The sequence below is a fragment of the Chanodichthys erythropterus genome, chromosome 23 (genome assembly GCF_024489055.1).
Source record: "Chanodichthys erythropterus isolate Z2021 chromosome 23, ASM2448905v1, whole genome shotgun sequence".
NCBI lineage: Eukaryota > Metazoa > Chordata > Actinopteri > Cypriniformes > Xenocyprididae > Chanodichthys > Chanodichthys erythropterus.
The window spans coordinates 10,320,001-10,343,216 of NC_090243.1; the positions used below are offsets into that span (position 1 = coordinate 10,320,001).

Here is a 23,216-nt window from a genome sequence, read left to right on the forward strand (position 1 = left end):
AATCAGCATCTCAAATGCAGTGTTTTTATCCAATTCATTGACAAATATCAATGATTTATCAGTCAAAAAGAAACAAAGACAAGGGCTTTTCTTTAAAAAAACTGATTTATTGTCAATTCAAATTACATTAAACATGACAGACAGTTGAGGACAAACCGATTCCTAGTAGTAGCTATGGCATTAACACTGTTCAAAACGATTAAAGCCAACCTGTGCCAAAAATGCATTTCAAACAATGGTTAGGACTAAATGCTGTATCCAAAAGGCACACAATTTCATATGCATCAACAAGCATAATCAAATCAAATTATAAGTTAGATTATAGAATTCACTATGATACTATTTGTAAACAACCAAAATTATAAGCCCCATATGTGTTCCAAGGAATGGAAACGTATACCAAGATTCAGGCATGTCTATAAACAGACATCCTGTGTAAGAGCTTTGATAAAAGTACCAACACAACACACAAAAGCCACAACTTCCTAAAAGCGTTTTTTTTAAACCATGACATGCAGTAAGATCATTTATTAGTATAATAGATTGGCGATTAAAAGCAAAAGAAAGCCTGTAAGATCTGAGATTCACAATGGTCTGTAGTGGACGTCCATAGGTGGACTATCTGATCTGATTCTCACATCATTCCCACAAAGCAGAAAGTCGTCTTTAGTAAGAAAGGTTATTTGAAATGGTGTTAGAAAAGGTATTTCATCCTCCACTATTACTCAGACCTACAAGTTATGACAGCCATGGTAGAGAAAGATGGATTTAAGCATGAAATAGCAGCTTTGGGCCATCAAAAGGCTGAGAATAATAAAAACTGCAGTTCCGAATACTGAAGTTTGGCACAATCCTTCACCGTGGACCATCAACAGTCCCATAAAGCAGCAAGTTCACTCGAACTAAAGGCTTGAACACCGTAGCCCTTAAATAAAGTGAGAACATGAACAACACCTAGTGTCTGTGTATGATTTTCATCTTTATCAAACTTAAAGGGTTAGTTCACCCAAAAATGAAAATTCAGTCATTAATTACTTACCCTCATGTCGTTCCACACCCATAAGACTTTTGTTCACCTTTGTAACACAAAATAAGATATTTTTCATGAAATCCGATGGCTCAGTAAAGCCTGCATCACCAGCAATAACAGTCCCTTTTTCAATGCCCATAAAGCTACTACATATTTAAATCCATTCATGTGAGTACAGTGGTTCAACCATATAAAGCGACTAGAATACTTTTTGTGCACCAAAAATAAAATAGCGACACATTCCGAACCACTGATTCGAAACAAAAGATTCGTAAAGCTTTGAAGCTTCATGAAACAGTGTTTTGAAATCGCCCATCACTAGATATTGTTGAATAAAGTCGCTATTTTGCATTTTTGGCGCACAAAAAGTATTCTAGTCGCTTTTTAATATTAAGGTTGAACCACTGTAGTCACATGAACTTTTACATTTTTTAGTAGCTTTATGGGCATTGAAAAAGGGAGTGTTATTGCTGGCAATGCAGGCCTTACTGAGCAATCAGATTTTATCAAAAACATCTTAATTTGTGTTCCGAAGATGAATGAAGGTGTTACGGTTGTTGAACGACATGAGGGTGAGTAATTAATGATCTAATTTTCTTTTTTGGGTGATCTAACCCTTTAACTGCAGTGTCTTATAGCCATTTGTGATTGGGTTAATTCTAAAAGAAAATGCCAGGAAATTATATTTCTCACAACTGGTGCTGTGTGTGTATATACACTGTGCAACTAAATAAGCCATGCCATTGGTTTAGCGCACTACATATTTACAGTTTATTTAATATGCAAAAGCACCCACAACAGCCTAGACTTTCTTAGGCACAAAAGGTACAGTCCATTTCCAAAAAATACTGTATTACTATTAAAAAAACCTAAATATATTGGGAAAACAACAAAATGTGAATGAGGAACAGTCAAGTTTTTTAGCCAAATGATTTTGGTTAATGGATCACACTGATGAAGCCCTTTTGTCGACTTATTTCTAGTAAAAAAAAGAAAAAAGAAAAAAAAAAATGTCTAACTTGATTGTTCTCTGTAGACTGAGAACCCAGAAGAAATCGATTCTGTGCTATTGGAAGTGAAACATCTAGCAGTATCTCTCACACCTCCGACCGGCTATTATTGCCAGCAAGTCTCCATGGAAACCACAAATGCAACCATGGTTACAGACGGATGGAGGGTGTCACCAAAGCAAAGAAACCTTCAATCAAGAACAAAATACACACACACAAATTGTTTCATATTCACTGAGCTGTCGAATGAAATACAGTAAATGACCTTAATGCGCCTCAGAGTCAGTAGCTTACACACTCCCTTCATATACATCTACACATGCATATGCCAACCTCATAGAAATCCAGTTAATGCAAAATCACCACAACCACAAAAAGAAAGCGAATGTATATATTTGGGAATAAAACAGTCTGACATCATCTTCCTTCACTAAACCAAACAAGAACTTGCTGTTCTGACAGATCAAGACGTTACAATGCACGTTTTCTGTATTTAAACTGATCGCAGATGAGATGTGGAGGCTCATGCAAAAAGCTTTACTTGATTATGAACATTATTCAAGAATAGTTTTGGATGCAGCTAACAAAATGCATGTTAGCAGTAGGATGCCACCAACTGAGAAAAGTACGGAAAGAACTAAATGTGTTCCTGTCCTGAGGTACGACAATCTCTTTCCTGCATAGCATGTTCATTTTTTAACAGAATTACACAGCTTTTATCGCCATCTAAAAACAACATATTGCTCAGAAAGCCTCAGCCACAGCAATTGTGTTGGCAGAAAAGTGTATGTTGGCACTTCAAAACAACAACTTTCACATCTTCCATGAAGGAATATAGTTTTAGTTGATTATTATAAAATGTGAGCTACCCGGAAATAAGTGTGAAAGCGTTTCAATCCATGTGTATCGGGTACAAGTCTACTCTACAAAGTGTTTGGCTACTTTGTGTAGTGTGGCTACATTAGTGCTGTTGGAATATCAGAGATTCTGTGCCACTCGAAATAGAAAACCCATCCCTCCAAAACACAAACAGACCACCTCAAGATGGCAAACCCCCTTCTAAAGTTTTACTTGATTCGGAATGTGCCCATGGTTAAAACTTATGGGCTGTATCATAATAGCATTTGATGCTCTGGCTTTACATCTAATGTTTTTTTTTTCTCAAGAGAGGAAAAGAGATTAGAAAGAAAACGGAAGTGGGCAAGACAGTCAGCATCTATAACCTCACAACATACTAGTTGGCACACGTAGAGTCACATGATGTATGTTAAACAAACCCTGTTGCTCCATATCTCCAATAGAGACAAAGTTTAAAAATATATAAAAACAAAAAACAGACACTGACTGAATTTACGGTTTATTTTTGAATCCTTTTGCTCTGTCTGCCTCTCCAACATTTCCCCCCTCTCTCGTTCTTTCTATTCCTCCCTTGTCATTCTATCAGTCTAGAGGTCAAGATGTCTAGAACTTGAAGGCGGTCAGACCTGGAGCCGGCTGCTGCTGCTGAGTGAGAGTGGCAGCCATGGCAACGGCTGCTGCATTGGGAACGCTGCCGAAGGGGGCGGGGCCTGTGGTGACGTGCGGAGAGCTCTGCCATTTCTTGCCGGCAACACGTTTTGACTCAAACACATCAGTGGAGTCATCGAGGAAGGTTCGTCTGTAGCCCAGGTACTGATGTTTGAGAGTCTACAGAGAAGAGAAAACACTTTTCAAATACAATCATTCTATTATGACATCTTAATGTATTAATAAATTACTGTGCTTGATTTTTCAGTGCATGTTATTCTAAAGAAGGTGTATAATATACACTGCTGTTCAAAAGTTTGGGGTTAAAGAGGATTTTAAAAGGAAAAATACCTTTTAGCATTAAATTGATGACAAATGACAGTAAAATCATTTATGATATAAAATATTTACATTTCAAATAAATGATGTACTTCCTATTCACTAAAGGCTCCTAAAAAAAGTATCACTGTTTCCACAAAAAAAAAGAAAAAAAGTTTTAGAAATATGAAAATAAAAGAAATGACATTTTTGAGCACCAAATAATTATATTAGAATGGTTTCTAAAGGATCATGTGACACTGAAGACTGGAGTAATGATACACAGGAATAAATTACATTTTAAAACATATTAACATTAACATAACAGAAAACTTATTTTAAAGGGATACTCCACCGTTTTTTCATATTAAACTATGTTATTCCCTTAATTAAGACGAGTTGATACATACCTCTCTCGTCTCAGTGCGTGAACTAAATCGCTCTGTCTTGCGGCGAAACTTTGTTAGCACTTAGCTTAGCCTAGTTTATTCAATAGGGGCCAAGCAGAGAAGCTACCAAACACCTCCACGTTACTCGAGTAGAGTAACTCGACCTAGGACGGTGACACAAAACAAAACGTTGCGCTTTTCTAAGCATGTAAAATGGATAACTATATTATACCCCGCTCCCTCTCATTTCCGTCAATAGAACCAAAGTGACTTTTACAGGAGTGGGAGCGGGGGCCAGTGAGAGGACTTTTCACGAGTGAAGATATTACTGCGCCAAGTCAAAGTGCTCCCGAGCACTTGCTATGGTATTCCGCCATACAATATAGTTATCCATTTTACACGCTTAGAAAAGCGCAACGTTTTGTTTTGTGTCACCGTCCTAGGTCGAGTTATACTACTCGAGTAACTATTTAAATAGGGAAAACGTGGAGGTGTTTGGTTGCTTCTCTGCTTGGCCCCTATTGAATGAACTGGGCTAAGCTAAGTGCTAACAAAGTTTCGCCGCAAGACAGAGCGATTTAGTGCACGCACTGAGACGAGAGAGGTATGTCAACTCGTCTTAGTTAAGGGAATAACATAGTTTAATATGAAAAAACAGTGGAGTATCCCTTTAAATTGTAATAATATTTCACAATATTACGTTTTTTTTTTTTCGTGAATTTTTAATCAAACGAATGCAGCCTTGGTGAGCAGACTTTTTCAAAAACATTAAACAAATCTTACTGACCCCAAACCTTTGAACAGTACTGTGTATGTATTTAAATATATATATATATTTTTTTAAATTGGCCCATATAAGAAATGTTCAAAACTTACCTTAACATTCTCATGAACTCCCTGCAACTGTGCAGCAAGAGCAACAAACGTCTGGTAGAGTCTCTGCATGGCCAGGGACAAATCTACATGATAGATGACATCATAAAGTCACTAGGATATCTACATTTCTAACGTGGATCAGGGCAGTGTTTTATTTAGTTGACAGAGCATAGCGCAAATTAAAACCTTGAGGGGTGATGTGGGAGCCACTGCTCTGGGTGGTCAGATGATTCTCGAGTTCTTCAATCTGCTGACGGTACTGCTGTAACTGCACCTCAAATTGCTCCACCAGCGACCGGAAATAACTGGAGGGAGAGATGGACAGTGTATTGGTGGACAATTATTGGTAAGCGACTTTTACTGCTTTTTAGTGGTGTTCAGTTGTAGAACTGCACTGATTCACTCACTCAGAAGGTGCTGTGTTTTCATGTTGGAGCCCAGGAGGGGTCTTCTGGGTGCGAAGTGCGATATCAGCATTCTTCAGCTCCTGTATGAAGAAAAAGATGGATTACAAGATTGAACAATGCTCAGCTGAACTGTTTGCAATGGTCTGAAGGACATTTGTCTAACCTGAGAAGTTTCCAACTTCAGTTTGTCTATGGAGAGCGAATTTCTCTGCAGCCCACTGGCACAGACAGAGAGGAGCTGCCTGAGTGTCTTGATGTCCTCCTGCACTTTGAGAATGGCTTTAGAGGACATCCTGCTGATCTCTTCTTGAACTTGCTTTTGTTCCTTGACAAACTTCCTGTGGAATAACAGATATTAAAGTTGACATGAAACGGAAGTTGTGTTTAGGGCTGCACGATATTGGAAGAAACTGACATTGTGATATTTTGTTTTTCTGTGATATGCGATATGAAAACAGTTTTAGGAAAGAACTAATCATTCTATAATGTCTGGGTTGATTTTGTTGGGTAGTGAATTGGAATTTTTCAGGTACGTCAGTATTTAGGTGCAGAAATTGAATAATTAAATGTAGGATAACACTGCATAGACTTCACTGTATACATTAAATACAATTAATCATTGTTAAAGCTACAAAAATTGATTTTCTCTTTGTATTTTGTCGTTTGCTTAACATTAATGATTCAGACAGCGGCAGGTATATTAGGCTGCTGTCACTTTAAGAGCTAATGCACAGATACAAAATAATCATACTCATCCATTTTCTTTCTCAATTTTTTACGTTCACGTAAACCATAAGTGATTGTGTTTACAAGTATACTCGCCGAGATGGGCATTTTGACAATTTTGCATGTATGTGTCCATTCAAGCACAAATAGACAAGAAAGTGTTCGAGTGCTGTCTGTCCGGCTCTGTGAGTTGAGCAGAATTGAGTTTTCTTTTGCATCTTCTTGTGTTAGAATGTTTTAAAATAGCTTGAATGTTTAAACTGACAGGACCTAAAACATGTGCAATTAATAAACTTTCACTCCATGATGGTTAAACTTTGCAATAGTGGTGAACTCACTGAAAGTTGTCCACATCTTGACAGATCGGACCAGGCAGGTTTTCATCTTTGAGGGCTTTACTGTCCCTGTAGAGATAAACAGCAGTGTAAGATAATAATATAATAAACTATGATGATTTAAAAGCTTATTTTGGTGTGGTTCTTACTCCGGTCTGGTGCTGGATAACTTGTCAGTATTCTTTTCAGAGGACGTACTGAAGTCTACTCCACCCAGGCCGAGACTGGGTGCTGGGGCAGAGGTGCTTGCGACAGAGGTAGAGACTAAACCACCCAGACTCAGAGGTCCACCTAATGTAGACTGTCCCAAACCTGAAACACACATTAAATAAGTAAAAAAGCAAAAATACTAGTTTAAACAGAGGTAGAAAAAAAGACTGACCTGTCAAGGTAGGGTTGGAAAAGAGACTGGAACTAAAGGAAAAACCCGGGGCAGGTGCAGATGAAGTGGTGGCTCCTCCTCCCAAGTTAAGGGAGAAGCCAGTGGAGCTGGTCTGAGGGGCTGTGGAGGTGAGGACGGAGCCCAGAGTCAGGCCTGTGCCTGCAGGTGCAGAGGTGGTGGTGGTCAGTGAGAATGGTGCAGCAGAGGCCGCTGGCTTTCCAAAGCCCAGGCTGAACCCAGTGGATCCAGCAGTCGATGTGGTAAGACTCCCTAAGAACAGGCAAAAACAAAAAGTATCGGTATTAAAAAGCTTCACGGACATTGTTGTGGACAACTTGGGGAGTGGCATTGGAGTCAAAAAGGTTGAAATCCACTGGAATAATGTGATATATAAATGACTAAATCTCTTTTTTTCTTGAAGAACTGCTTACCTAAAGTAAGGCCAGTAGTGGATGCAGCAGCAGCCCCTAAAAAGCAAATAGAATTAACCATGATAATGTTATTTATGATCAAGCTACCAAATTAGAATAATATTAATTAAATCAGTATTTTTTTTTGTCATAAGAGCAGCCAGGAACCTGAGGCAGGTGTGTTAAAGGAGAATCCAGTTGTTGGTTTCTGTGCAAACAAACTGGACCCAAATCCCAGTGTGGAGGTGGTACTAGTGGCGGCCGGAGCGGAGGTCGGCGTGCCAAAACCTCCGAGTGTGAATCCACCCGTGCCTGCAGCAGGTGTGCTGGAAAAGGATCGAACATTAAAAATATTTGTATTACATTAAAATATATCTGCATCTTAACAATATAAATATTTATTTTAGATATACACATTTCTAAATCTATATTACTTGTTGAACACTCAAGAATGAATCATTCCTAACATCTACTATAGAGGATGACAATGACTGAATTTTTAATTATAGAACTTTGTATTTTTTGGGCATGAACTGTATTATAACATTTAGACAAAACATTTAGGGAACCATTTAGTAAATACATTTTTATACGACAGTGAAACCAATTCTAAAATGTGAGCTTGAATTGTAAAGAGCAAATTGTAATTGACCAGCTAATTCAAAGGAATATTTTAAGCTGGCATCTTAGACGTGTGTTTATGTTTTACACATAATTCTGGATAACTCATTTAACGTTAAACGGAACACACTGTTGAAAGCTGACATGATGTGTCAACATACCTGGTCGCAGCTCCAAATGAGAAGCCCCCGCCAGTGGCGGTGGACCCGAGGGTACTTGAGCCGAAGTTAAAGCTGGACATTCTGGACTTAAAGTCCCCAAATCGATAATCAGATTCAAGCGGGTCCGACCTCGTGGAGGCCCAAAACACACTACTTACGACATACGTTGCATAATAAAAGCGACAACCAAAATATTCTGAAGCATATGGAAAATATATAAATAAAAGACTCTAAACAAGAGACTGTATTATTATTTTAAACTACAATGACTTTCCAAGTATTGAAAACGTTGCTGCTCCGTGTTTCCGCGCAAAATCTCCTCTTCTTCTGTTTCCTTGGTTTTGCTGTACAGTTCAAACATTATTTGCTGCGCCGTATTGCCACCTACTGGCTTGGAAAGTAAATGCAGGAGCATTTTAAAGGGTTAGTTCACCCAAAAATGAAAATTCTGTCATTTATTACTTACCCTCATGCCGTTTCACACCCGTAAGACCTTCGTTAATCTTCGGAACACTAATTAAGATATTTTTGATGAAATCCGATGGCTCAGTGAGGCTTGCATAGGGAGCAATGACATTTCCTCTCTCAAGATCCATAAATGTACTAAAAACACATTTAAATCAGTTCATGTGAGTACAGTGGTTCAATATTAATATTATGAAGCGACGAGAATATTTTTGGTGCGCCAAAAAAAATAAAAAAAATAACGAATTATATAGTGATGGCCAATTTCAAAACACTGCTTCAGGAAGCTTCGGAGCATAATGAATCAGCGTATCGAATCAGCTTTTCTGAGCGCCAAATTCACGTGATTTCAGCAGTTTGGCGGTTTGACACGCGATCCGAATCACGATTCGATACGCTGATTCATTTGTGCTCCGATGCTTCATGAAGCAGTGTTTTGAAATCGGCCATCACTAAATAAGTCGTTATTTTGTTTTTTTGGCGCACCAAAAGATTCTTGTCACTTTATAACATTAATATTGACCCACTGTACTCACATGAAGTGATTTAAATATGTTTTTAGTACCTTTATGGATCTTGAGAGAGGATATGTCATTGCTGGCTATGAAGGCCTCACTAAGCCATCGGATTTCAACTAAAATATCTTAATTTGTGTTCTGAAGATCAACGAAGGTCTTACAGGTGTAGAACGACATGAGGATAAGTAATAAATGACAGAATTTTCATTTTTGGGTGAACTAACCATTTAATGCAGTTTGATGATGTTGAAAGAAATCTATCTAGGACTTTCTCTGTAATATTCTGTCCACCTTTTTCATGTCATATTTAGTTCAGCAACTATCAGAATACTTTTTCGCCTTGGTGATCTTTGAATGGGTCGACAATGTGACCTGCAGAGAGAGTCACTAATCTATTTAAAAAAAAGGATTCAAAAACATTGAGTCAAAGTATAAATCAAATGGAGGGAATTCTAGATCTAATGCAAGATATTTCAAACTGAGATCCAAGGAGGTCCGTGGAAAAGTTTAGAGAAAAAGTATTAAAAAAATCAAAAATAATTAAATAATAATAAGATTAAACAAACAAATTAAATTAATTAATTACTCAATTACAAATATTAAATAAACAAACGTTTAGAGAAAAATGAACAAATAAATAAACAAATAAAATACAATAAATCGAACAGTGCTAAAGTTAGTAGTTCGTAGAAAAAAATATAATATAACATTTTCAGAGTATAATTACATTTTAGGATGACGGTTCCCCGCACGAGGATGATCATATTTGTGGGTCCATGAGGATAAAGGCTAAATTACAACGCGAATATAAATAATATATAATTTACTTTTACACGGAGGTCATAAAACTACATTTCCCAGAATACACCTTTCTGTTTTTCACACAGACACGCCCCAAGTAGGAAGTGCTGAGTAGAGCAGCAGAAACTGTTAGCTGCTAGTTGAGGAGATCATGTTTTGAACGTGGCTTCAAACGTAGGCGGATTTATTCTTCACTTATTCATCCGATGTGTGAACGCAGCTATTTAGGATATTGTCATCCATTCCCTGTGCTGACCACGCTAAAAACAGCGGCATCATGGAGCACATCCGCACACCAAAGGTAGAATTGACTAAAATACAAGAATTCTGCGAGGTCTACTCTGGAGTGGCAGAGTCAGTCATGATTTCAAAGTCACAAACACTTGTTAAATGTCATTCAGTTTATGTATATGTATAATTTATTTACATGTATGTGTGTATTATATATGAATCTAAACGATAACGTGGTTTCACTATATAAACATGTCGCGCGACTTTCATCAGTGTTTATGTTCATTTATATCTTCTGGCCTTATATGAGTCGAATGCACTTGAATCTAGTACCGGTGATCCGTATGTGGATGTTCTTTGCCTGTGTGGCCATTTTGACAGATTTCAAAATCTGTGCAGAACTGGATTGTCCTGTAAGCTTTAGGCCTTGGAGGCTGATTCTGCATTTTTGTGTTGTCTAATAATATAAGACCAGTGATGTAGTAAATAAGGCTCCCGAAACTGCCTTATTTCTGTCTTTATTGTTGTGACATAATGTATGACTTTATTACTACAGTAACTAGAATGGACTGAACTGTATGTTTTTCTCCTTATCCATCTTCTTCATGTGAGGGGGTCTGTAAAAAATAAATAAATATATAAATATATATTATATACACATATAAATATGTATATATATATATACACATACATATATATATATAATATTTATTATATTGAGGGACAATGGGTCTGTAAAGTTCTCATCTCACTCATGTAGAATATGTCTGATTTTTGCTTTTTGATGCCTGAACTGCTGTATAAACAACTGTTTGAAGTTTCTACACACTGTTGCTTGTCGATTCCCTCTTTAAAATCTTACTTGCTGTTTGTTTTGTGATGTCTGCAGATTTTATTGCAAACACAGGAAGTGTGTTGCTTAGCTGCAGGCAGTTGCTGGGAAACAGCCAGATCTAATTGTAATTTACAGTAGTTTTAGATAATATGAATGGATGTCTGGGTTCAGTGTCTCAGATGTTTTTATTTATTTTTTACTAAACTGACTCTCTCATCATGTTTCCTGTCTTATTGCATGTCAAAATATGTTGTAAGATGTCGGCCAATATGATATGCGTTGCCAATTAGTGTGATAATGTAATACAAAGATATTTAAAGTGTTAGTTAAGTTTACCCAAAAATGAAAATAATGTAATTTATTACTCACCCTCATGTTGTTCTACACCCATAAGAACTTCGTTCTTCTTTAGAACACAAATTAAGATATTTTTCATTAAATCCAATGACTGAGTGAGGCCTCTATTGAGAGCAAAGCCATTCAAACTCTCAAGATCCATAAAAGTACTAAAAACATATTTAAATCAGTTCACGTGAGTTCAGTGGTTCAATCTTAATATTATAAAGCGACAAGAATACTTTTTGTTCGCCAAAAAAACAAAATAACGACTTTCAACAATATAATGATGGGCCGATTTCAAAACACTGCTTCGGAGCTGTACGAGTCGAATCAGTGATTCGGAGCGCCAAAGTCACGTGATTTCAGCAGTTTAGCCATTTGATAGGAGATCTGAATCACTGATTCGATTCGAAAAGCTCCAAAGCAGTGTTTTGAAATTCGGCCCATCACTATATTATTGAAAAGTCATTATTTTGTTTTTTTGGCACACAAAAAATATTCTCATCGCTTTATAATATTAAGATTGAACCACTGAACTCAAATGAACTGATTTAAATATGTTTTTAGTACCTTTATGGATCTTGAGAGTTTCAATGGCATTGCTGTCTATAGAGGCCTCACTGAGCCATCGGATTTTATCAAAATATCTTAATTTGTGTTCCGAAGATGAATGAAGGTCTTACAGGTGTGGAACGACATGAGGGTGAGTAATAAATTACATTATTTTCATTTTTGGGTGAACTAACCCTGTAACTGTATTTTTACTGATGGTTTATCATCTTGAAAATGATGTGATGTACGGTATGTATGCAACACATGAACCCGGTTTCCCCACTCACGTTTTTGTTAATGAAGTATTTTGGATAATTTTTTTATACTTTAAGCTACTATCTGGCTCAATTTAACAGATCCTACCATGTTTAAATCAATGCTACAGGTTTTTTCCTAAAATTATATATGTAGAAAATATGAAAAACGTCAGAGGATACTGCTTGTTCTTGCCATTTATTTTCGATTATGCAAATTTCTCATGATTTACAAGGTGGAAGTTATATTTTGCTTACTTCTTTCACAGTTAATCTCAATAAAAGTTATTTAAGTGTAACTGCTGCTTTCTTCCACAGGTAGAACAAGTGAAGCTGCTGGATCGCTTTAACAACAAGTCCATCACAGGAACCCTGCATTTGACTGCTACACATCTGATCTTCGTGGAGAGTAATTCAGCCAGTGCCCAGGAGATATGGGTATGAACAGCCACCCTAAACCGTCTCTAAATGATCTGTCATGACGTGATAAAGAATTCCTGTGTGACCGACAGGGTATAGCTTGGATATACAGTACAACTAAGCCACTCTTTTTGTTGACAGGATAATAGTGAATTAGATCATGGGAATGAGGTTACTAGTTTTTCACGGTGGCGGTAGGCATTGTTGCTGTGGAAACCTGTCGGCTAAACTTGCCCTCAAGGCCAAGTGAATACGAGAGTGTAGGGGAGGCCAGGAGAGGACATGAATACCAATGACCTACATAGCTCAAGATGTGATCTGCCACGTTTAGAGTCCACTGATCTGTCCGTCTCAGTGTGTGAGCTTGAATAGCAGATGAACAACCATATCTCATCATCTTCTCCAGACAGGAAGCAGGACAGTGCAGATGATAACACTGTCAAACACAGTTTATCATTATAATATACTCCTTGAGAGGTTATTGCTTTTATGCTATTCGTTATCTAATCGATAGGTCTTAGTATTTTTGCCTGGAAGACGATAAAACTTGTGAAGCAATCGCATAGATTTACCTTTAAGTCTTGAAGGAGGTGCTTTTGATATGGGCCAGTAAGTAACCACCAATAACAACAACCTACTAGAAACTACATATCAACACCCAGAATACCCTAGCAATTGCATAGCAATTGTTCAGGCAAGCATAACTTAATTAATTTAGTTTATTGATGAGATCTGGCCTCAGGAGCACAATTCTTGAGACCTTGTTCCAGCACTTTCTGAAAACTAGCTGACTGGTTGGAGTAACAGATGTTCACATGACAGTCTGGAACCCAGCTGAAATATATTCTGCATCCTCACATGTTGCTTCTTCACTCTCAGGACTAGCTCGCACGAAACGTCTCTCTCTGCCTGCAGTAATGCCTTCTGTTCCCTATGCATTATGCATTACATAACACACTTCAGTGATCAATGACAACAGCAACCTGAGTCACGATGCAAATGGAAATGCAGATACATGCGCATTTTAATAACACCCCAGATTTTGACCTTCCGAAAGTGCTGTGTAGTTAATTGAAAATGGTAATCCTGTGTGTAGTGAATTCTCTTTGTTGTGGTCTTGCACATTACATTCGTCTTAAAGATAGAGGAACACAAGAAGAGGAACAAAGAATAAAATGGAGATTGCTACATATCTTAAAAAAAGGATCCAGACCAATCTGAGGCTAGTTGATGTAGTAAGTAATGCAGTATTTAGACAAATAGTAGTTCATCACATGTTCCCTGGTGTTTGACAACCACAAATGCTTTGTTTCATTTTAAAACATGTATGTATCCATTGTTTTATCATTTTAAAAACTTTTTTACTCTGTTAACACTCTTGAAGATTTTTTAACATTTAAACCAAATACAGTTTTAGAAAAAATAGATTGCAAAAAACCTGATTGAATGAAATTTTGCCATTTTAAACCTAACAAGCTTCTTTTTTTAAAATGCTTTTGCACAATATATCGGTTACCAGCCGATACTTTAGTTTTTTCAGTATAGAAAAATATTGTATATCATAATTGTCTATTCTCATTTCACTATTTCTACATTTAGATTGGCTTTGCCATCATCTAACACTCAAAGTTAATCTTTAAAAATAGTAATAATGTAATTACACTGTTTAAAGGGATAGTTCACCCAAAAATGAGAATTTGATGTTTATCTGCTTACCCCCAGTGCATCCAAGATGTAGGTGACTTTTTTTCTTCAGTCGCAAATTATGATTTTTAACTGCAACTGCTGCCGTCTGTCAGTCAAATAATAGCAGTAGATTGGAACTTCAACTATAACAGTAAATAAAACTTGCTTAGACAAATCCAAATTAAACCCTGCGGCTCGTGACGACACATTAATGTCCTAAGACACGAAACGATCGGTTTGTGCGAGAAACCGAACATTATTTATATATTTTTTACCTCTAATACACCACTATGTCCAACTTCGTCATGTAGCGGCAATGCGCTTAGGGCGACCCGAGTTCGAGTCGTGGCTCGTGGTCCTTTCCCGATCCCGTCCCCCCTCTCTTTCTCTCCCACTTCGCTTCCTGTTGGCAAAAACGCCAAAAATAAATCTTTAAAAAAAAAAAAAAAATAGTATGGAATTTTAATAATGTGTGCATTTTATCAGTTATCGGCCATATCTTGAAAAAAATTATAGGGCAAAATAATATCGGCCAGAATTATCAATACATTCCTACTTTACATGAAAAGTACTGTAATTAATGCAATGGCATTAAATCATTTTTAAAATGTTGCTTAACTGTCCAAATCCTTTCACTATAGCTGAATTTTGTGAATGCATTTTGCATGTATTGATATGTTCAAGTCCTCCTGGGAAGTTTGTATTTTTGAGTTGGGAAGTTGTGTTTACAACGTCATTTTCGTTGGAGCAAGATGGCAGTCTACACAAAAAGTACATTCAATAAAATTCTAAATACCTATAAGTATTGTGGTATTCTGTCACATTTCTCACTGACAAGCCTCCAACTCATAAACTCTGGACTTAAAGAAAATCCCAAGCTTGTATTTACGACTTTGCGGTGACATTCATGTGCGTTCAACGATCTTTCAGACTTGAACGCATCTTATGTGTTTGTGTGTTCAGATCCTGCATCATCACATCGCCTCCGTGGAGAAACTGTCCCTCACAACCAGTGGCTGCCCGCTCCTCATTCAGTGCCGGAATTTCCGGGTTGTCCACTTTGTGATTCCCAGAGAGCGTGATTGTCATGACATCTACAGCTCTCTGCTCAGGCTACTGAGACCAGGTGGGTAAACTCACATGTCTGCCCTCATCAAAAATAAATAGACTGCATAAGTTCCCTGAAAGTCACAGCAGAGACCATTTTGGCCACCCTCTGTTCTGTGACTGGATGACAGATATTATTGAGGTCAGGGACATGTGCGCGCTCCAGATGGTCACCTGAATAGTATGACTTTCATTTTCACCTTTTGTAAAGTTAATGATTCTTTTATTTTGTACTCCAGTGTCCTACGATGAGCTGTACGCATTCTCCTACAACCCAAAGCAGAATGACCAACAGAGAGAGGAGGGGTGGCAACTCATAGACCTCGCAGCTGAGTTTGAACGGATGGGTGTGCCATGTGACCAGTGGCAAATGACAGATGTTAACAGGGAGTACAAGGTTTGTTTCATTTGTGAAATATACTCAATGTCGCCTTGAACCAGCAATATTGAATCTAATTCAGGATGTGTTTGACCTAAACTCTCACGAGGCTGTCAAGCAACCTAAAATAGAGTGTAGTGTCCCTCAAAACTTGTATGAGAGTAATGTAGTTGGAGTAAAATTAGGTTTTAGTCAGATAAGCAAACACCAGGCCAAGCCAATACGAGTTAGTGGTGTTTTATTTGTGAATAAATCCTATGTGCTTTGGTCGTGAATGGCTCTATTTATTAACAAATCGCTTGAGTGAGTGATTTAGTGATTCATTCATAGTACAAAAAGGACTTGAGAGACTTGTATTTGCATAACAATGTAACCTGCAGAAAAGGTCTTAACATCTTTTGGTGACCGAGTTACCGAGATGAATCAAAATCCCCACCGCCAACATGTGCAGCTTTATTTTAGGTGTGTTTATATAAGCATTGCACGTAATTAAATTTGTTATTAGAATGTAGAATTATAATATGTATCATTATATAGAATCATATAGAATTACACAGTGACCAACACTATTTTAAGCCAAAACAAATATTTTAGATGTAATATTTTAGGGGGCGTTTACATGACAACTAAAAATTGAAAACTTTTTATGTGTTTTGGCTGTTCATTTATACGACAACGGCAACGTTAAACGTTTTGGGGGCCTGAAAACATAATTTTGAAAACATGTTTCAAAGTGAAAACTTTTGAAAATCATACCGTTATCATATCAGTGTAAACTACAAAAATATGAATTCGTGAAAACGGTGATCAAATGCATATTGCGTGTTCAGTCTATAGGCGCGTAGTGTATCTTTACAAAGTGACATCGCCAACTACTGGCCTGGCATGGATAATACAGCATTTTCAGTCATTTTTGCAGATCTGTGTGAGCGGGGATTGTTTGACAACGTTGTCGTTTGTACGCGAAAAACACAAAGGAAAAACTTTTCCATTTTTAGTACATTGTTGACGTGTAAACATACCCTTAGAAACTCAAATTAGTCACTCTTTCATGAGATGCATCCTGGAATGCTCTTTTAACTATTTTGAAGCAGTGTTGTTAAACTATTAAAAAATACTTTCCAGTAATTGAAATCAAGCAGAAATAAAATAACATATAAATATTAGATGGAAAACCTTAAATTTAAAAACTTGTTACCTTGAGATATGTTGCCTTGACAACTAACTGAAATAAATAAGTTGGAATACCAAAAAAAAAAAAACCTGAAATAAAATAAAGTTAAACAGAAAACTAAAACTAAAAAACTTAAATTAAAGGTGCCCTAGATTCAAAAATTGAATTTACCTCGGCATAGTTAAATAACAAGAGTTCAGTACATGGAAATGACATACAGTGAGTTTCAAACTCCATTGTTTCCTCCTTCTTATATAAATCTCATTTGTTTAAAAGACCTCCGAAGAACAGGCGAATCTCAACATAACACCGACTGTTACGTAACAGTCGGGGTGTACGCCCCCAATATTTGCATATGCCAGCCCATGTACCCAACATTATGAAAGGCATTAGACAAGGATTATATTAGCTGTTTGAACCTTTTTTATGTTGTTTAAGGCAAGCGCGAGATCTTGGGGCGTGGAGCACCAGATTTAAAGGGCCACACACCCTGAATCGGCTCATTTCTAATTATGCCCCAAAATAGGCAGTTAAAAAAATTAATTAAAAAAAATCTATGGGGTATTTTGAGCTGAAACTTCACAGACACATTCAGGGGACACCTTAGACTTATATTACATCTTGTAAAAAAACGTTCTAGGGCACCTTTAAATTAATAAAATGACAAAAGCGCACACAAAATTACTAAAACTGAAATGAAAACTAAAATAAAAAATAAAAGCTATTTCAAAATATTAATAAATACTATAATAATACTAAAATAACACTTTTATTATACACTTTTAAATATATATTTTAAATTTTAACATATTAATTTATAACATACTAAATAAGCTTTTAGGTATAGTCCATAGTTTTGACTTGTACTGCAGTGTTTCTAGTGCGGTAATTGTTTCTTTAGTGTATTGTTAACGGTTCTAACTATAAATTCTGTGCTAAGGTGTGTGAGACATATCCAAGAGACTTATACGTACCTATTACGGCCAGTAAACCCATCATAGTCGGAAGCTCCAAGTTCAGAAGCAAAGGCCGTTTTCCTGTTCTTACATACTTCTACCAGGAGAAGAAGGTAAGAATAGTTTATTCTGTCTTTACTAATGAGAAAAGGAAGCCAGTGGTTGATATGAAGAATGTTAGCCCTTTGATTAATGAAAATAGTCTCTGTTCACATTATAATGTAGTTTTTAGTTGTTTCTGCTGTGTGCTTGATGTTAGATAAAGGAATGAGATGGTAAACAGGTTATGGCTTGTCAGCACACAGAGGCTGATTATGTTCAATAGAAGTTTTACTGGCAAATCAGTGCTGTATGCCAGCGGCTTGTTCCCAGCATCTGCACTGGCTTTGTTAACTCTGTCATTCCTTATTTACTCTTCTTTTATATTGAACTCCAGTGTGGTGAACATTTATATTTGTTTGTGTCATGTCTTCAGGCGGCAGTGTGTCGGTGCAGTCAGCCTCTCTCTGGCTTCAGCGCTCGCTGTTTGGAAGACGAACACATGCTTCAGGCCATCAGCAAGGCCAATCACAACAGCCGATATATATATGTGATGGATACGCGGCCTAAGGTAGAACATCATGGAGTTTTATTGTGTTCTTCTAGCCAGTCGGTTGATCCCAACTGGTTTCTTAAGCACTGTTTGTGTTTTCGTAGTTGAATGCATTGGCGAATCGTGCGGCAGGGAAAGGCTATGAGAATGAAGACAACTACTCTAATATCCGCTTCCAGTTTGTGGGCATTGAGAACATCCATGTGATGAGGGGAAGTTTGCAGAAGCTTCTGGAAGGTATGAGATACTGAAGTATGAGTTTTTGGTTCATTCTCATCTCATTTTGTGGATTTTCAGCATCTCTATTATTTGCATCTTTAATAGTGATAGGAACACGATCCCTTTCAATGCCTGATTACCTGGTAGGACTGGAAAACAGTGGATGGTTGCGTCATATCAAAGCCATCATGGATGCAGCTATATTTCTTGCCAAGGTAAAACTTTTTATATGTGGTATTATGCTGCTGATTCTTCAGTATTCAGTTTTCTTTTATAATTATTGATTGACTAAAACGTTGTGCAATAAAATATTTTTGTGATGTGCAAACTTTATTTGTTTGCAGGATTTATATTTTTATAGTTTAGTAGTTTTCGTTAACAATAACAACACTGAATGAATTAAGCAGATTTCTCATAAATGTTTTTGTTATACCAGGCTGTGACTGTGGAGGGCGCTAGTGTCCTAGTGCACTGCTCTGATGGATGGGATCGGACGGCTCAAGTCTGCGCATTGGGCTCTCTATTGATGGATCCGTACTATCGCACCATTAAAGGTTTCATGGTAGGAGACTTTTGCGAGTTCAAGCTGGCATTGTCATTCGTCTCTTTCCACCTTCTAAAATATCTTCCTCTTGTTCTCAGGTACTTATTGAAAAAGACTGGATTTCCTTTGGACATAAGTTTGCAGACAGGTTAGCATGATTCTCTTTTTGGTTCTTGACTCAAGTTAGTTGAAGAGTCTACGGCCCTGTTTCCACCTGGTATGAAGATGCGTTTTGGTCAGTCGGATCACAAGTGGATGACGCTAAATACAGATGTAAACAGAATGTAAAAAGTTTTGAGCTTGTCCACTTTCAACCACTTCCAGAGGTATTCCAAACCGGATTTTTTCCGTAGTGTAGACGGTAATGTGGTTGAATGTGTTCGAACAGCCGCTAAAGACCTCCTACTCTCCGCCTACTGACCTAATGCGTAAACATTATGGCAAGCTTGTTAGCCAGATGTGATTTAAAATTTGTCGGCTGAAGACCCACAAAAAAACGTACCAAGAACAATGTTTTCTCACCATTCCTGATTTCTAAGACGCATTCACAGCGTTTGGTGTGGCCTTGTGGCTGTCAGAGCAGAGAAGATAGCTGATGCTTTCCATGTTTTTCCGTGGTCTCTGGGCATGTTCATATGGAAATTGCGCAAGTTTATTTTGTCCATTCGATTGAAAGATCTGAAGAAAAAAAAAAACATACATTTACCCCCCCCATAGACCCTCCCCTCGAAGAAATCAGAACAGAAGTGGTTGAAAGTGGACAAAAGAGGTGGATTAAAACACCAGGTGTAAACGGGTATGTGTCTCTCATCCACTTGTGATTCGATCGACCAAAACACATCTTAATACCAGGTGTAAACAGGGCCTGAAATAACCCATTTCCCCGCAGGTGCGATCAATTGGACACCGACCCTAAAGAGGTGTCGCCCATATTCACGCAGTTCCTGGAGTGCGTATGGCAGCTGACTGAACAGTTTCCTCAGGCTTTCGAGTTCAGTGAGTGGTTCCTCATTCAAATCCATGAGCATATCCATTCCTGCCAGTTCGGCAACTTCCTGGGCAACAGCCAACGACAGAGAGAGGACCTTCAGTGAGTAAAACAAACATGCGTTCGCTTCCGTCCCATCATCTCAAAGGCCTTAATTCATTTGTATATCATTATAGGTTGAAGGAGAGGACATATTCGTTATGGGCTCACCTGCTGAGTGAAAAGCAGAACTACTTGAACCCCCTGTACAGCCCGAGCTTTGCAGAATCACACCCGGTTTTGGAACCATCCACCCAAGCCTACCACTTCAAGTACAAATGGCTAACCACTTCTATTTATTAAGGACTCCTCCTTTATTTAGACTCTGTTTAATCAGTAACCGGTTTGTTTTGCAGGTTCTGGAGAAACATGTACCATCAGTATGACCGTTCCATGCACCCTCGGCAGTCCATTCTCAAACAAGTCCTCACCTTAAAAGAAAGCAACCGAGAGCTTGAGGCCACAGTGCAAGCCCTGAAGACTGTGAGTTCACCTCAGGAATTTGGTTATCGGATAAAAATTAAGCTTTGAATGCTCACTTCCCATGAAAAAGAATTAGGATTTGTGTGTTGCAATACCAAGTTTCCTCTGAGAGATCAAAAGACATTATTTAGAACAAAATGAGGCTGGGAAGGAGTGAAGTACAGTTTGCTCAATATGACATAACATCCTACACTCTTAGAAGAAAAGGTTCTATATAGAACCCTGGGGTTTTAAAGAACCATTCATAATAAAAAGGTGCTATGTAGAGCAAAATGTCTTAAATTGTTGCATAATACTTTCATGTTAGGTTTTTTCTCAGATTAAAGTATGTTTACGAGCTGTTTAATTCTTAAAATGTATTTAATATTAAAATTAAAACTAAATCCATCAAAAGATCCCATGATATATATATATACACACACAATAAATAAATATATATATATATATATATATATATATATACACACACACAATTTAAATATAATTATATAATTATAATATATATATTTTAATAAGAATATATATATATAACTTAATGTATAATAATTATTATTAAAAATTGTTATAATATATTAAGTGTTTTAATTTAATGTTAATGTTTAATTTATTATTACAACAACAATAATATAATAATTATAATAAATAAATATTTTGTATTCATAATATATACTATTATTAAAAGTAATAATGTAGTTTAAAATGTTTTTATTTTTATTTTTAAAATGTAATTTATAATTAATTTATAATTCTATAATTGTCATATATATATATATATATATATATAATATATTTATATTTATTTATTATTATTTATTTATTATTTTTTTTTTTTTTTACAACTGCCATTAAGTACCAAAGGAACAAAAATAATCAATGCTGTTATCTTTGCATTTGTGAGCAACTCATTTTGCTTTTGGTATGAAGAAGATTTCAGGTGTATAAAGTAATCTTGCACCTTTCATTGCTCTATCCTCATTGCTTTCACTGATATCCCCCATTTGTTTCCTTCATTCATCTAAAATCACACATGCACTCCTGTGTCTCTGTGTTTCCACAGAAGCTGCAGAAGTTCGGGGTGAGCACGTCCCCGATGAAGCCCAAAACACCCTCAATAGAGCGCAGTCTCCCTCCCAGACCTCAGTCTCTTATCCTGGGAGCTCCTCTTCTCAGTCGAAAGGAAGTACAGCAGGAAGAAGACGAGGAGGTGTTTGGAGAGGAGGCTACAGAGGATCCTCCGGCCAGTACTGGAGGAGAACGGACTGTAGAGGGCAGCAGTGCCACTGAAAACGGTTACGGAGAGCTGCCAGGATCGTTCGGTTCCAAGAATGAGCCGGCCGTGGTCACCTTGGAGTTTGGAGTGGCCAGAATGACCTGCTAAAGACACTTGAGGACTTGATTTTTGAGAATTAAGGAATTGAGCAGGATCGGAAAAAAATACTATTTGTATATTCTGTACTAAGAAAGATGAAGTATGTTTGCTGATGTGCGTGCGTGTGTGTGTGCGTGTATGTGTGTGTGTGAGAGCGCCCATGTGCGCATTTGTTTACTCTACGTGATGGCACTGCACTCATGTACGATAGACAAAGAGATAAATAGAAGAAGGAATTCAGAGGTGGATCCCTTAATAAATTCATTGTTATATCTGTCAGTTCAGATGTTATTTCTGTCGTCATCATCTACATTAAAAAAACCACTTGTTTTTTTTTGTTTGCTCATTTTTTAAAGGATGTCAGTAGCCCTAAAAAGAAAAGATTAAACAAAGAGCTGATGGACTTGTGACTCAAATCATTCTTTTTTTCATGTGTTCAGACTCAAAACTTCATTCGTTCCATGTCACTCGCTGTTATCTTGAAGGGTGAAAAGATTGATGCAGTCCAGAATGAAGGATGACTGCAGAGATGCCCTGCACACAAGTGACCCATGTGCAGTCTGGTCGAATGTCGGGGGTTAGTTAGGAACTCAAAAGGTTAATGTGATGTCAGAGCAGGTCAAAGGTCATATTTACTCAAAGGTGATTATAAGAGCTAACAATAAATCATTACGGCTACTAATCTGAATGAATCTACAGCAATCTGTCTTTGTCACATACAAAATAAGCAATTGCAGATATACATTACCTCGAAATTTTGTTGTGTAATTGTGATTTGTTTAATATTTTTGAAAGAAATCGTTTGTTCACCAAGGCTGCATTTATTTGATCAAGTATACAGCAAAAACGGTAATATTCTGAAATATTATAATTTAAAAACTGTTTACAGTTCTTATATTTTAAAAGCTGAATTTTCAGCATTATTACTCCAGTCCTCAGTGTCACGTGATCCTTCAGAAATCATTCTTATGCTGCTCAAGAAACATTTCTTAATATTATGTTGAAAACAGTTTAAGACTTTATTTTTATTTAGCAAGGATGCATTACATTGATCGAAAGTTACAGTAATGTTACAAAAGATTTCTATTTCAAAT

General features: G+C 37.1%; 2 protein-coding genes and 1 long non-coding RNA gene across 6 annotated transcripts in view; 1 reads left to right on the forward strand and 2 right to left on the reverse strand.

The window, feature by feature from the left end:
• Positions 1-8,559, reverse strand: part of nup58 (nucleoporin 58) — an 11,489-nt gene extending 2,930 nt beyond the window's left edge. For 2 of the 4 annotated variants that reach the window (XM_067378009.1, XM_067378008.1), the window contains exons 1-11: positions 8,172-8,555; positions 7,558-7,715; positions 7,411-7,446; positions 6,980-7,249; positions 6,747-6,909; positions 6,601-6,666; positions 5,700-5,874; positions 5,537-5,616; positions 5,316-5,434; positions 5,130-5,212; positions 3,525-3,726 (exon numbers count right to left, since the gene is read on the reverse strand). In XM_067378009.1, the coding sequence (XP_067234110.1) occupies positions 3,525-3,726; positions 5,130-5,212; positions 5,316-5,434; positions 5,537-5,616; positions 5,700-5,874; positions 6,601-6,666; positions 6,747-6,909; positions 6,980-7,249; positions 7,411-7,446; positions 7,558-7,715; positions 8,172-8,251 (1,432 nt within the window). In that variant the 5' untranslated portion in view covers positions 8,252-8,555. Of the gene's footprint in view, positions 1-3,524; positions 3,727-5,129; positions 5,213-5,315; positions 5,435-5,536; positions 5,617-5,699; positions 5,875-6,600; positions 6,667-6,746; positions 6,910-6,979; positions 7,250-7,410; positions 7,447-7,557; positions 7,716-8,171 lie in introns of all 4 variants that reach the window. The other 2 variants (XM_067378007.1, XM_067378006.1) reach the window with 2 other exon arrangements.
• Positions 8,560-9,962: 1,403 nt separating this feature from the next.
• Positions 9,963-22,518, forward strand: mtmr6 (myotubularin related protein 6). Its single transcript, XM_067378245.1, has 14 exons — positions 9,963-10,256; positions 12,485-12,604; positions 15,236-15,398; positions 15,619-15,776; positions 17,873-18,001; positions 18,364-18,498; positions 18,585-18,717; positions 18,805-18,914; positions 19,136-19,261; positions 19,342-19,391; positions 20,133-20,333; positions 20,408-20,542; positions 20,627-20,753; positions 21,811-22,518. The coding sequence occupies exons 1-14, from the start codon at positions 10,233-10,235 to the stop codon at positions 22,129-22,131; spliced, it is 1,932 nt and encodes a 643-aa protein (XP_067234346.1). The 5' UTR covers positions 9,963-10,232; the 3' UTR covers positions 22,132-22,518.
• LOC137014101 (uncharacterized) lies at positions 10,286-14,655 on the reverse strand. Its single transcript, XR_010893799.1, has 3 exons — positions 14,548-14,655; positions 14,303-14,415; positions 10,286-10,803 (listed from the first exon to the last, which is right to left on the reverse strand). It is a non-coding gene; the product is annotated as an uncharacterized lncRNA (long non-coding RNA).
• Positions 22,519-23,216: the final 698 nt, after the last annotated feature.

What these genes read in the sequence shown, in the direction of transcription:
- mtmr6 (XM_067378245.1), top strand. Translation starts at nt 10,233, where the DNA reads ATGGAGCACATCCGCACACCAAAG. An exon ending in CGACAGAGAGAGGACCTTCA is followed by an intron (nt 20,334 to 20,407) that starts GTGAGTAAAACA and finishes ATATCATTATAG; the next exon opens with GTTGAAGGAGAGGACATATT. An exon ending in ACCCAAGCCTACCACTTCAA is followed by an intron (nt 20,543 to 20,626) that starts GTACAAATGGCT and finishes TTTGTTTTGCAG; the next exon opens with GTTCTGGAGAAACATGTACC.